Source organism: Oncorhynchus gorbuscha, linkage group LG15 (assembly GCF_021184085.1).
Source record: "Oncorhynchus gorbuscha isolate QuinsamMale2020 ecotype Even-year linkage group LG15, OgorEven_v1.0, whole genome shotgun sequence".
Taxonomy (NCBI): domain Eukaryota; kingdom Metazoa; phylum Chordata; class Actinopteri; order Salmoniformes; family Salmonidae; genus Oncorhynchus; species Oncorhynchus gorbuscha.
Window position 1 is genome coordinate 72,237,744 of NC_060187.1, and position 14,702 is coordinate 72,252,445.

At 46.9% G+C, this 14,702-nt stretch overlaps 1 protein-coding gene across 1 annotated transcript; it reads right to left on the minus strand.

Moving 5' to 3' along the window:
• Positions 1-567: 567 nt before the first annotated feature.
• LOC123997319 (sericin-1-like) lies at positions 568-14,147 on the minus strand. Its single transcript, XM_046301460.1, has 3 exons — positions 14,021-14,147; positions 13,834-13,892; positions 568-777 (listed from the first exon to the last, which is right to left on the minus strand). The coding sequence occupies exons 1-3, from the start codon at positions 14,145-14,147 to the stop codon at positions 568-570; spliced, it is 396 nt and encodes a 131-aa protein (XP_046157416.1).
• Positions 14,148-14,702: the final 555 nt, after the last annotated feature.

Below are 14,702 nucleotides of genomic sequence, written 5' to 3' on the forward strand. Positions count from 1 at the left end.
AAGCACGGCGGCGCGGACGGAAGCCCGAGAGTCAGCCCCAAAAATGTCTTGGGGGGGGCTCACAGGGGGGCTCAGGTAGGGAATACCGGGGGCTAGTGAGACCGGGCAGGCACAGTGTTTTGTACGGTGAGACCGGTGCGCAAAGTGGGCTCGAGCCTAAGGTGCTCGGTGCTAGGAGCTGCCAGTCTGCACCAGCCCTCCGGTGGCAGCTGCCAGTCTGCATGGAACTGCCAGAGCTGCCAGTCTTTAAGAAGCCGCCAGAGCTGTCAGCCTACATGGAGCAGCCAGAACCGCCAGTCAGCTTGGAGCAGCCAGAGCCGCCAGTCAGCATGGAGCAACCAGATCCGTCAGTCTGCCAGGATCCGCCAGACTCTTCCAGATCCGCCAGTCAGCCAGACTCTTCCAGATCCGCCAGTCAGCCAGACTCTTCCAGATCCGCCAGTCAGCCAGACTCTTCCAGATCCGCCAGTCAGCCAGACTCTTCCAGATCCGCCAGTCAACCAGACTCTTCCAGATCCGCCAGCCAGCCAGGATCTGCCGGAGCCAACTACCTGCCTGAGCTTACTCTCAGTGCCTGAGCTTACTCTCAGTGCCGGGCTTACTCTCAGTGCCGGGCTTACTCTCAGTGCCGGGCTTACTCTCAGTGCCGGGCTTACACTCAGTGCCGGGCTTACTCTCAGTGCCGGGCTTACTCTCAGTGCCGGGCTTACTCTCAGTGCCGGGCTTACTCTCAGTGCCGAGCTTACTCTCAGTGCCGGGCTTCCCCTCAGTCCCGAGCTGCCCCTCAGTCCCGAGCTGCCCCTCAGTCCCGAGCTGCCCCTCAGTCCAGTGGGGTTCTGGGTGAGGACTACTAGGCCTTGGTCGGCGGCGAGGGTGGACTATCCTAGGACGCGAGGAGGAGGGACTAAGACATTGATTGAGTGGAGTCCACGTCCCGCGCCGGAGCCGCTACCATGGACAGACGCCCACCCGGACCCTCCCCTATCGTTTTGCTGTGCGTCCGGGAGTCCGCACCTTAGGGGGGGGTTCTGTCACGCCCTCGTCATAATATATTGTGTTTCTCTTCATTTATTTGGTTAGGCCAGGGTGTGACATGGGTTTATTGTGGTGTGTTTTGTCTTGGGGTTTTGTGGGGTGTTGGGTGTGTTGCTTAGTGGGGTTATCTAGCAAAGTCTATGGCTGTCTGGAGTGGTTCTCAATCAGAGGCAGGTGTGTATCGTTGTCTCTGATTGGGAACCATATTTAGGCAGCCATATTCTCTGAGTGTTTTGTGGGTGATTGTTCCTGTCTTTGTGTTTGCACCAGATAGGGCTGTTTCGGTTTTCACATTTCATTATTTTGTAGTTTCTTCATGTATAGTTTTTTCCTTCATTAAAATATCATGAATCATCATCACGCTGCATTTTGGTCCGACTCTCCTTCACCACAAGAGAACCGTTACAAGTTGAGAACAAGTTCTCATTTACAACTGTGACCTGGCCAAGATAAAGCAAAGCAGTGTGACACAAACAACAGCACAAAGTTACACATGGAATAAACAAGTGTACAGTCAATAACACAATAGAAAAAAATCTATATACAGTGTGTGCAAATGGCGTGAGGAGGTTAGGAAATAAATAGGCCATAGTAGCAAGTAATTACAATTTATCAAATTAACACTGAATTGATAGATGTGCAGATGATGATGTGCAAGTAGAAATACTGGTGTGCAAAAGGAAAGAAATAAAGTAAATAAAAACAATATGGGGATGAGGTAGGTAGATTGGATGGGCTATTTACAGATGGCTATGTACAAATGCAGTGATCGGTTAGCTGCTCGGATAGCTGATGTTTAAAGTTAGTGAGGGAAATATAAGTCCATCTTCAGCAATTTTTGCAATTCGTTCCAGTCGTTGGCTGCAGAGAACTGGAAGGCGGCCAAAGGAGGTGTTGGCTTTGGGGATGACCAGTGAAATATACCTGCTGGAGAGCGTGCTACGGGTGGGTGTTGCTATGGTGACCAGTGAGCTGAGATAAGGCCGGAGCTTTACCTAGCAAAGACTTATAGATGAAGTCGAGGATCGGTAAGATAGTCAGTTTTACGAGGGTTGTTAAACGGAATGTTAAACGTTAAATGGACATCCATGTGGTCCTCTCTGCATGGGGGGACAGAGGGACAAGGGAGGCAGTCCAAGAACTCCCCACTCCACCACAAGGGAGGCAGTCCAAGAACTCCCCACTCCACCACAAGGGAGGCAGTCCAAGCACTCCCCACTCCACCACAAGGGAGGCAGTCCAAGAACTCCCCACTCCACCACAAGGGAGGCAGTCCAAGCACTCCCCACTCCACCACAAGGGAGGCAGTCCAAGCACTCCCCACTCCACCACAAGGGAGGCAGTCTAAGAACTCCCCACTCCACCACAAGGGAGGCAGTCCAAGCACTCCCCACTCCACCACAAGGGAGGCAGTCCAAGCACTCCCCACTCCACCACAAGGGAGGCAGTCTAAGAACTCCCCACTCCACCAAAAGGGAGGCAGTCCAAGCACTCCCCACTCCACCACAAGGGAGGCAGTCCAAGCACTCCCCACTCCACCACAAGGGAGGCAGTCCAAGCACTCCCCACTCCACCACAAGGGAGGCAGTCCAAGTACTCCCCACTCCACCACAAGGGAGGCAGTCCAAGCACTCCCCACTCCACCACAAGGGAGGCAGTCCAAGCACTCCCCACTCCACCACAAGGGAGGCAGTCCAAGAACTCCCCACTCCACCACAAGGGAGGCAGTCCAAGCACTCCCCACTCCACCACAAGGGAGGCAGTCCAAGCACTCCCCACTCCACCACAAGGGAGGCAGTCCAAGAACTCCCCACTCCACCTCCCCTCTGCTGTCATCTGTGATGCCAGACATGCCAACACGTCTGAGTCCAATTGAAACATTTCAACAAGGGCAAAGAGACAGCTAGTTTCTCTGAGCGATTCTCTGACGTGTGTCATGGTTCAAAGAAAAAACACTCCTACACAAAATGTCACTATTGAACAGTCCATACGCACCAAGAAAGCAATGCAGATCTGTGAATACATTGCAATTCTTGTATGTTAAAGATGTGGACGTCACTGATAGTTAATGGCAGTAAAGTCTCTTATCTCCCCCCACTTCATAAATGCATTTGTCTGCCATTTACTCCACTTATCAGTGCTTCTTCCCTTCCTCTCTGTTTACCATAATAACACCAAATCTAGATGACAAATGATTTGTGAAAGACGAGTGGGGTTTAAGTAGTTTTTCTCCCAATTCACATTCAGACCATCAGACGGATGGATGGGCTAGATTACCAACTAAATATAGTGTCTCATATTTCTGCCCTCTAAATTCATAACGTCAATAAAAACATGGCAGTATAAAGGCGTGTCACTGGTCTGAGGGGATATGAAGGGTTTTATGGTTCCTTAGGAGATTTTGTGTGTGATGTGTGTGTGTCTCCCTGTCAAAATGGCACACTGCGGTCCGAGCCATCTCACTGCCTGGGTCCTCATCTCATTCCAGATATATCTAAATATTTATCAGCTAGTCTGATTAAATCACACAGAACCCTGCTGGACTAAACTACACCACTTCTCACCCACTATATTGTAAATCATGGACACACACACACACTCCTCTCTTCCCATCCCTCATCCCTCATGCCTTTATATGAGAGCAGATGACAATGAGGGAGGTAGAACTCACCAGAGACCATCAACACACCGCGTCACAGAGGAGACAGACAGATTGTTTAGCCTGGAACACTTTCACTTCATTGTGTTTGTCATCATGTGTCTTTGAAACGGGTCTGATCTGTAGTTAAGCCTTGCCTTTCATACTCAACGCGCCTTTGATTCATTCAGCACATGGATGAGATGCGTTACATGTTGACATCCCTGTATTCAGAGGGCGCTTGTTACTGTAATATTGATGAAACACATTGGAAACACTACTTGACACCCAGAATCATAACACGTTATGACACGGTCATCACCTGTTACAATAAGGTCATAACACTGTCATGACACATATTTAGACCTTTTGTGACGTATATTGTGTTATTATATGGCTGGTTATGACACCTACATAAGAGTGTCAAAACCCACAAAACCTACCAGACAAAGCAAAACATTTCATTACACCATAACCTACAAGCCAACAGTATGTTAATGTTCTATAATGTTTGATTAAATTGACCATATTCAATTATCATTGTAATTGCGCACACATTGATGTCAGACACGCACCAGCCCAATGCTCTGTGGATGAAGACTGGGATGAAGTCAGGAGCAGATTACAGGAACAAGACCAGACACCCTCTTTTTGACTGATGACTGATATAAGGGCATGTACAAGATAGGCCTATCTGGCTTATATGATTATAGTCATAATGCTTCTGGACAGTGTCATAAAATGGATTTTCAACAAGTTAAATGAAATATGTGTCACGCCTTGGTCTTAGTATTTTGTGTTTTCTTGAATTATTTGTTCAGGCCAGGGTGTGACATGGGGTTATTGTATTTTCGTATTGGGGTTTGTAGTATTTGGGATCGCGGCTGAGTAGGGGTGTTGTATAGGCTTGGCTGCCTGAGGCGGTTCTCAATCAGAGTCAGGTGATTCTCGTTGTCTCTGATTGGGAACCGTATTTAGGTAGCCTGGGTTTCGCTTTGTATTTCGTGGGTGATTGTTCCTGTCTCTGTGTAGTTTCACCAGATAGGCTGTAATTAGGTTTCACGTTCCATTTGTTGTTTTTGTATTTTGTATAGTTATTTCATGTGTCACTTTTTCCATTAAAGTCATGAGTAACCACCACGCTGCATTTCGGTCCGACTCTCTTTCTACAAACAAAGAATGCCGTTACAATATGATGAAAAAACATGACTGTAAAGAATTCATTTCAACAACAAAGTATTTAAGAGGAAACAAATTCAAATTTCTTGGCAGCAAACAACTATTTTGAATAAATGTGGGTTTTGACACTCTTCTGTAATATCATAACCAACCATAAAATAACACAATATGTCACAACAGGTATAAATATACGTGTCATAAGAGTGTTATGACCACATTATGACAGGTTATGACAAGTTATGTCATCTGTTACAACATATTATGACATGGTTATGACCGTGTCGTAACATGTTATAATACTGGGTGTCAAGTAAAGTGTTGCCAACACGGTACATGAATAGTTATTGTTGAAGTTATCAAGACCTCTGATGCTTTCTTCCTCATTTACTTTTACCCGAATAGGGCAATGCATTGTGGCCTGGTAAAGTACATTTGCATCGCAGTGTTAGAGGCGTCATTACAGATCCAGGTTCGATCCAGGGCTGTGTCGCAGCTGGACGTGAAGATGGTAACTACCAATTGGATATCACGGAAACATGGGTAAAACAAAAAGTACTCAAATAATGAAAAAAAATATTACATATGCAAAGTATTTTTAAATCTTACTAATATACCCTTAAACACCCAACCCAAGCATGCACAGGGAATACAGTAGCTGTCACCAGAAGTGGGACCAAGTCATTGTTTTATAAGTCACAAGTAAGTCTCAAGTCCTGACACTCAAGTCCAAAGTCAAGACCGTCAAGTATCAAGTCAAGTATCAAGTCCTAAACTTTGAGTTTCGAGTCCTAAACAAGTCATAATGTTCTCTTCACCAAATGTAATACCATTTCATATTTTCAATAAGACTAATAGTATATTACATTTACACAAATCATGAATGCTTTTAAAAATATCTATATATTTATTACTTTCCGAATAAATGTTATATTTCCATGGAAGTACATGGGTAGCCATGAGAAAGACACCCCCCCAATAGTGATCGACTATCGAGGATCGCTATGGAGCGCAATCGTGTGATGTAGGCTTGTTCACAATCGCCCAACCTTAACACACACACACACACTCTCTCTTTCTCTGTGTGGTTACAGTAGGCTAACATTTGTCAATGGTTTTAGGAACAGCAGTAACATCAGGCAGGATTTAGGCTACCAACTGTCTAGCCAGTTGGTGCTCAATCTTGGGTGCAATGAACACGTTCCCACACTGACTGACTGTGTGGAGGCTGATTGATTTAACGTTACGTTAGCCTACATGATACACCAGTAAAGTAATAAAATATATAGCTGTCAGCTATATTAGCCACAACTTACCGTTCTTTGTGCAGCTTCAAATGTCGAACAAAGTTGGAAGTTGTTGCGCCTCCGTCTGTAATTTTCTTCCCGCATGTTTTGCAAGTTGCAATCCGTTTTTTGTTGATACAGGTCATCTTTATATCCGGAAATAATCATTTGGGGTGTCATCTTTCCAAGGGCTCCATCTGAATTCACCTGCTGACATTCCTCTGCACTGCCACGCACAACTTTTTCTCAGCTGGCACAATTTGATTGGCTGCTGTCCAATTCAAACTGTAATCTGTTAAATGAAGAGTTGATGCACTGCCAACTTTTTATATATGCATCAATTAATATTGGTGCTTGTGGAGGGTATCAAGTCAGGTCCAGTCATAAGGCTCAAGTCCAAGTCAAGTCACGAGTCACTGGTGTTAAAGTCTAAGTCCAGTTGCAAGTCATCATATTTGTGACTCGAGTCTGACTCAAATCCAAGTCATGTGACTCAAGTCCACACCTCTGGCTCTCACTGACTGTTTACATTTCTACACACATTTGATATTTCACTATTTCATATACCCTTCTCCCCCTCTCTTGCAGTGTTCAATGGCTATTGATTGTATAGCGTAAATCACAATCTCAACGTGGATACCAATGGCCCTTTTATAACAAAAGTGTAGATCACACATTGCCAATAAAGCTTTAAAAGCCTCACTCGAGGAATAACAACTTAGCCATCCCTATACATTTATTTGCCCATTAATTATACTGTCCACATTTAATGCACTGTAGGCTACTGTACATTCCACACATGGAGGATTTCATTTCTATGTGCATCACCTTAAATAATCTCTAGGTTGTGAACGGCAGCAGTTTCTCTGCTCATATCTAGCTGATATAGCAGGCCTATACTGCTTGCATAATGGTGCAGATATATACAGAGCTCATCATTTCTAGCATGATACTTAACTCTATTGCATTTTTTCCTCTCTCCCTGTCCCTCCGGATGGATGTCTGCTGTCTATTTTGTATCTGAGCTCTGTGGAGGTCCTAGCTCCACGCAGCCTCTTATTTAAAACCCTATATCACACCGAGTGGAGGGAGCTCTGTTCCCAGGTGGGTGTGTTGGAGCCGGTAGGGTTCTCAATGGGGCTGAGAATATCCCTCGTTTTTAAATAGGGGATGATCTGTCACTGAAAGCCCCTCGGCCCCTCGCACCCCCCCCCCCACACACACACACCCGAAGGGACAGGACACTTCCACTAAACTGTAATCCCCACCTTTCACAGGATTTATCGCTATATACTGACTGACTGTTCACAGCACATTACTCCAGCAAACACAGTCTGAATTTCCCCCTACATCCACACACACGCATCCACCCACACACACACACACCCCTAATCCCCAGTTCCGTTCACTGGTTATATTTAGAATATACCTCATTCATTTTGTCCTGATGAAACAGCGCTCTGCAGATATCAGTCTTCTCTACATTCATACATCACACTTTTCCTACATCTTGATTGTCCCTTGAATGGATGGATATTCTGTATAATGACATATGACAGTTGATGAAAAGCTGCTTTACATTGGTATGGGAGAGAGTGGCTTGTTGCTAACACCCTATGTGGTTGAACGTTGATAAGGTCAACCAAGGACAGACTTTACAATGGCAAACCTCTGAAAGGGTTCTAGAAGAACAATCTGGAATAATGGAGGGCTGATATGTTATTACAGAGTGCAGTGTTTGATAGACCTTTCCATTCTCTGTTCTCTATAGTGTGTTGTTGTGGTGATCTACCCATCCGGTGTTTATAGCTAGAGGTCTAACCCACCAGCTGACCTATTGGATGTCTGACAGGTCTGAATCTGAGACCTCCTGTCTGTCAATCCCAAATCAAATCAGTACACACACACACGCACGCACACACACACACACACACACACACACACACACACACACACACACACACACACACACACACACACACACACACACACACACACACACACACACACACACACACACACACACACACACACACACACACACACACACACACACACACACACACACACACACACACTCTCTCCAAGAAACATTCCTTCCTGATATTCGTATTGACTGGAGAAACAAACAATGGGCTTACGTTTTCAGCATGAATTTCCTTCATCTCTCTCTTTGTCTCTCTCAGACACACAATCCTGTCAATTCCACATCAAATCAGTCCACACTGTGAAGTCATGAACTTTGAATGTCAGGTTCTGATCTTTCCTTTACAAACCCCACTAACAAGTAACCAATCACTGGGCATGTCAACACAAACATATTATTTTGATCAGTTTTAACTAAGTATGCACAATATATCGGTGAACATATCGGTATCGGCTGATTTTTGCTAAAAATGCCAACATCGCTATCGGCCCGATGTCCAGTTTAACGGCGATGTTAAAAACCAATGTCAAAGCTGCCGTGCCTACCTATATAACGTAGGTACATGACGTAATGACGCCACGGAAAATGTTGCGCTACACGTGTAACACAGCATTTCTAACCTAGCCCACAGTGTCTGCTGTGTGGATCAAACAGTCAACAAGTCGAGCAGTCATTTGAAAGAGTAAGAGAATTTCAGCGAGACAACGGCGAAACCATTAAAGTCAAGATAACGGAATGCCATTGACGATCAACCATTCTCTGTCGTGGGTGAGGTTGGCTTTCGTCGACTGGTCGAGCACACACCGGTGCCCTACCGGAGTTACACAGTAATGGCGTCACTGCTATTAGCTTCACGACATACATACTATGGAACGCTGTTTGGGTCTTTGCATGTCAAAAAAGATGCAGTAGTACTGTCAAAGCTGTACAAAAAAGTCTGCAAACAAGAAAACACTGCCACAAACAATGTGTTTACAATTCCGCGTTGGTAATAAAGCATCATTTGTTTGACTGCAACTTCTGGGGTAACTAGCTTTAGCTTGGTACCTAGCTAGCACCAATACAACCAGCCTGAAAACAATGACCAGTAGAAACTGCAGTCATTTTCATTATTCTTAGCAATGATTTAGGAATCCTTGTGAGTAAGTATTAGCTATGTTGCCACTTGTTCACCTATTGAAATTGAACTTCAGTTCATGAAAATAAATAGCTCGCCAGCTACTTAGCCCTGTTGCCCAAAGCTAACGTTATAAGCAACCAGCTAGCTTCATATGGCTAGTGAGGCTCGACCGGACTGGGTTATGTGATGTGAGGATAGCCACGATAAGGATTAGGCACTATAGTGGAATTTGCGGTTTGCCTTCAGAATAAAAGTATGTCATTGACAGTGATTCAAATGAATACAAATAGTATAATTATGCCATACCTTTATTTTGAAGGCAAACCTGTAAAGTCCACTATTGTGGCTAATCCTTATTGTGGCTAGATTCACATAGATGGGTCCAACCATCATTAATCAAATAGGAACTGTTTTATAAATTTGGATTATTTTAGATGATGACACCTAGCTATATAGTTAGGTAGCTAACTATAGCTACTGAAACAGATTATGTCGTTTTGCTATGTTTTTGGGGAAGAACTGTAATGATATTCGTCTGCTGTTAGAAGAGAGGCAGACCGAAATGCAACGTGTAGGTTACTCATGACCTTTAATAAAGAATAAAGCGGTACATGAAATAATAGAAAATACAAAAACAACAAACAAGTGAAACAAATTACAGCCTATCTGGTGACTAACACAAAGACAGGTACAATCACCCACGAAATACAACGCGCACTCAAGCTACCTAAATACGGTTCCCAATCCGAGACAACTAGAATCAGCTGACTCCAATTAGGAATCGCCTCAGGCAGCCAAGCCTAACTAGACACACCCCTACTAATACACACTCCTAATTAATACAAACCCCAATACGAAATACAACATATAAACCCATGTCACACCCTGGCCTACCCAAACATATAACAAAAACACAAGATACAATGACCAAGGCGTGACAGAACCCCCCCTAAGGTGCGGACTCCGGGACGCACCTCAAGAGCATAGGGAGGGTCCGGGTGGGCGTCTGTCCATGGTGGCGGTTCTGGCTCGGGACGTGGACCCCACTCCATAAATGTCCTAGTTCCTCCCCTACGCGTCCTAGGATAATCCACCTTCTCCGCCGACCATGGCCTAATAGTCCTCACCCTGATCCCCACATAACTGAGGGGCAGCTCGGGACCGAGGGGCAGCTCGGGACAGAGGGGCAGCTCGGGACAGAGGGGCAGCTCGGGACAGAGGGGCAGCTCGGGACAGAGGGGCAACTCGGGACAGAGGGGCAACTCGGGATAGAGGGGCAACTCGGGATAGAGGGGCAACTCAGGATAGAGGGGCAACTCAGGACAGCGGGGCAACTCAGGACAGCGGGGCAGCCCGGGACAGAGGGGCAGCCCGGGACAGAGGGGAAGCCCGGTACTGAGGGGAAGCCCGGTACTGAGGGGAAGCCCGGTACTGAGGGGAAGCACGGTACTGAGAGGAAGCCCGGTACTGAGAGGAAGCTCGGTACTGAAAGGGAGCCCAGTACAGAGAGGGAGCCTAGTACTGAGAGGAAGCTCAGTACTGAGAGGAAGCTCAGGCAGGTAGTAGGCTCCGGTAAATCCTGGCTGGCTGGTGGACCTGGATGATTAAGGTTGTCTGGCCGATCTAGAAGATTTTGGTAGACTGGCACTTCTGGCGGATCCTGGCAGACTGGTGATGCTGACTGCTGGGCAGACAGGAGACTGGCTCTGGCTGCGCTGGCGCACTGGACAGGAGCACTGGTGGCGCTGGACAGACAGGAGACTCCGGCAGCGCCGGAGAGGAGAAAGGCTCTGGCTGCGCTAAACAGGCTGGAGACTCCGATAGCACAGGAGAGGAGAAAGGCTCTGGCTGCGCTGAACAGGCGAGGCGCACTGGACGCGCTGGGCCGACTGGGAGCACTGGTGGCGCTGGACAGACAGGAGACTCCGGCAGCGCAGGAGAGGAGAAAAGCTCTGGCTGCGCTAAACAGGCGAGGCGCACTGGAGGCCTGGTGCGTGGTGCTGGAACTGGTGGTACTGGCGCGAGGACACGCACAGGAAGCCTAGTGCGGGGAGCTGCTACCGGAGGACTGGTGTGTATAGGTGGCTCTGGATAGACCGGACCGTGCAGGCACACTGGAGCTCTTGAGCACCGAGCCTGCCCAAGCTTACCTGGCTCGATGCCCACTCTAGCCCGGCCAATAGGATGGGCTGGTATAAGTCGCAGCTGGCTCTGCACCGAGCACAGGGAGTATGCACAGGTTTCCTACCTGGCATAACTATTCTCCCTTTTAGCTCCCCCCAATAATTTTTTTGGGGTGACTTTCCGGTTTCCAACCGCGTCGCAGTGCTGCCTCCTCATACTCACGCCTCTCCGCTTTAGCTACTTCTATTTCCTCCTTGGGACGGCGATATTCTCCCGGCTGCGCCCAGGGTCCTTTTCCGTCTAATATCATCTCCCAAGACCAGAAGTCCTCATATTGCTGCTCCTCACAATTAACAGGGAGAGTAGGCTCAGGTCTGACTCCTGACTCTGCCACTCTCTCTCTGCGCTTTCCCCGTTACCTACGGTTTTCGCTCTGTATAGCCGTGCTCTCCTTTTCGATTCCATCCGTGTATAGCATTGCTGTAGGGAATCCCAGGCGGGCTCCTGCACGCGCACTGGGTCGGCTGCCCACCTGTCGATTTCTTCCCACGTCGTATAATCCCTGCTTCTGCCGTCCATATCGTCCTCCTTTAGCTCCTGCCAGTTCACACGCTGCTCGGTCTGTGCTGCTCGGTCTGTGAATCGTGGTGGGTGATTCTGTAATGTCTTTCCTCTGTTGTTTGAAGCTCAGTCAGACCGAAATGCAGCGTGTAGGTTACTCATGACCTTTAATAAAGATAAAGCGGTGCATGAAATAATGAAAAAATGAAAACAACAAATGAGTGAAACTAAATACAGCCTATCTGGTGACTAACACAGAGACAGGTACAATCGCCCACGAAATACAACGCGCACTCAAGCTACCTAAATACGGTTCCCAATCCGAGACAACTAGAATCAGCTGACTCCAATTAGGAATCGCCTCAGGCAGCCAAGCCTAACTAGACACACCCCTAATAATACACACTCCCAATTAATACAAACCCAATACGAAATAACAACATATAAACCCATGTCACACCCTGGCCTACCCAAACATATAACAAAAACACAAGATACAATGACCAAGGCGTGACAATGTGTTGTTTTTTTTACATGTCTTTATCCTCTTATTTTAGGGACTAAACTATCTCCATAAATACATCCATACATTTTGTTAACTGCCACCTTTCACCTCCGATGCGGAAGGGTGAATTCGGCAGATGAGGTGGATCGAGATGCAGCCCATGCAACAAAAACTGATATCTCTATCTTAGGCAGTGGAATGATGTGCGCTGAGAGTCGGGAAGCAAGTTCAGGGAGTGTTTTAATGAAATAAACAGAACATCATACAAAACAAGAACCTCCAATAACGCACAGACAAGAAACGGAAACAATGACGCCTGAGGAAGGAACCAAAACGAGTGACATACAGTGGGGCAAAAAAAGTATTTAGTCAGCCACCAATTGTGCAAGTTCTCCCACTTAAAAAGATGGGAGAGGCCTGTCATTTTCATCATAGGTACACTTCAACTATGACAGACAAAATGAGAAAACAATCCAGAAAATCACATTGTAGGATTTTTAATGAAGTTATTTGCAAAATATGGTGTAAAATAAGTATTTGGTCACCTACAAACAAGCAAGATTTCTGGCTCTCACAGACCTGTAACTTCTTCTTTAAGGGGCTCCTCTGTCCTCCACTCGTTACCTGTATTAATGGCACCTGTTTGAACTTGTTATCAGTATAAAAAACACCTGTCCACAACCTCAAACAGTCACACTCCAAACTCCCCTATGGCCAAGACCAAAGAGCTGCCAAAGGACACCAGAAACAAAATTGTAGACCTGCACCAGGCTGGGAAGACTGAATCTACAATAGGAAAGCAGCTTGGTTTGAAGAAATCAACTGTGGGAGCAATTATTAGGAAATGGAAGACATACAAGACCACTGATAATCTCCCTTGATCTGGGGCTCCAGGCAAGATCTCACCCCGTGGGGTCAGAATTGTCACAAGAAAGGTGAGCAAAAATCCCAGAACCACACGGGGGGACCTAGTGAATGACCTGCAAAGAGCTGGGACCAAAGTAACAAAGCCTACCATCAGTAACACACTATGTTGCCAGGGACTGAAATCCTGCAGTGCCAGACGTGTCCCCCTGCTTAAGCCAGTACATGTCCAGGCCCGTCTGAAGTTTGCTAGAGAGCATTTGGATGATCCAGAAGAAGATTGGGAGAATGTCATATGGTGAGATGAAACCAAAATATAACTTTTTGGTAAAAACTCAACTCGTCGTGTTTGGAGGACAAAGAATGCTGAGTTGCATCCAAAGAACACCATACCTACTGTGAAGCATGGGGGTGGAAACATCATGCTTTGGGGCTGTTTTTCTGCACAATTGGTGGCTGACTAAATACCAGACCAGAATGACGATCCTGGGGGACAGGGGCGGACCGGTCACCTCTGCAGAGGTGTGGGAAACCTTCCAATCTGGCTGAGCGCAGGAGCATGGCGACCTAGAGCGCCGGAGAGAGTGCATAACTGACGGTACCCCCTCCCTGGCGCGTTCGGCTCCAGCCGCAGGGCACCAACCCAAAGGACGATCCTGGGGATCAGGAGCGGACACCACGCTAATGCTCGGGAACCTGTTGCCGGCTGGGACGCAGGAACCTGACAGACCGGCTGAGGCGGGGGAGCCTGGCGATCCAGTTGAGGCATGAGAGCCTGACGAGCCAATGGAAGCAGAGGAGCCAAGAGATCCAGCGAAGGCATGAAAGCCCGATGAGCCTGCTGAGGCAGGGGAGCCTGTCGATCCGGCTGAGGCATGAGTGCCTGTAGCGGCTCCCGGACCCAGCGTCATTCCCACCTAACTAAAAACACTCCCTGATGCTTTCCTTAGGTGAGGCGTCATTCTGTAACGATGTGCGCTGAGAGTCGGGAAGCAAGTTCAGAGAGTGAGTGTTTTAATGAAATAAACGGAACATAATACAAAACAAGAACCTGGAAAACTCACAGACAAGAAACAGAAACAATGACGCCTGGGGGAAGGAACCAACTAGTGGTTAGAGCGTTGGGCTAGTAACCGGAAGGTTGCAAGTTCAAATCCCCGAACTGACAAGGTACAAATCTGTTGTTCTGCCCCTGAACAGGCAGTTAACCCACTGTTCCTAGGCCGTCATTGAAAATAAGAATTTGTTCCTTACTGACTTGCCTAGTTAAATAAAGGTTAAAATATATATATATATATAAATATAGGGCAGGTTATCAAGGAGGTGGTGGAGTCCAGGTGAGTCTGACGACGCGTAGGTGCATGCAATGATGGTGACAGGTGTAATCCATAATGAGCAGCCTGGTGACCTAGAGGCTGGAGAGGGAGCACACGTGACAGACTGATTATGATGGGGAGTGTTGTATT

Excerpts from the sequence above, each read along its gene's own strand:
- LOC123997319 (XM_046301460.1), bottom strand. The coding sequence starts at position 14,147 with ATGACGCTGGGTCCGGGAGCCGCTACAGGCACTCATGCCTCAGCCGGA. Across the intron at positions 13,893-14,020 it reads TGGCTCCTCTGCTTCCATTG|GATCGTCCTTTGGGTTGGTG; the intron begins GCTCGTCAGGCT and ends CCTGATCCCCAG. Across the intron at positions 778-13,833 it reads CGCGCCAGGGAGGGGGTACC|CTCGGGACTGAGGGGAAGCC; the intron begins GTCAGTTATGCA and ends ACTGAGGGGCAG.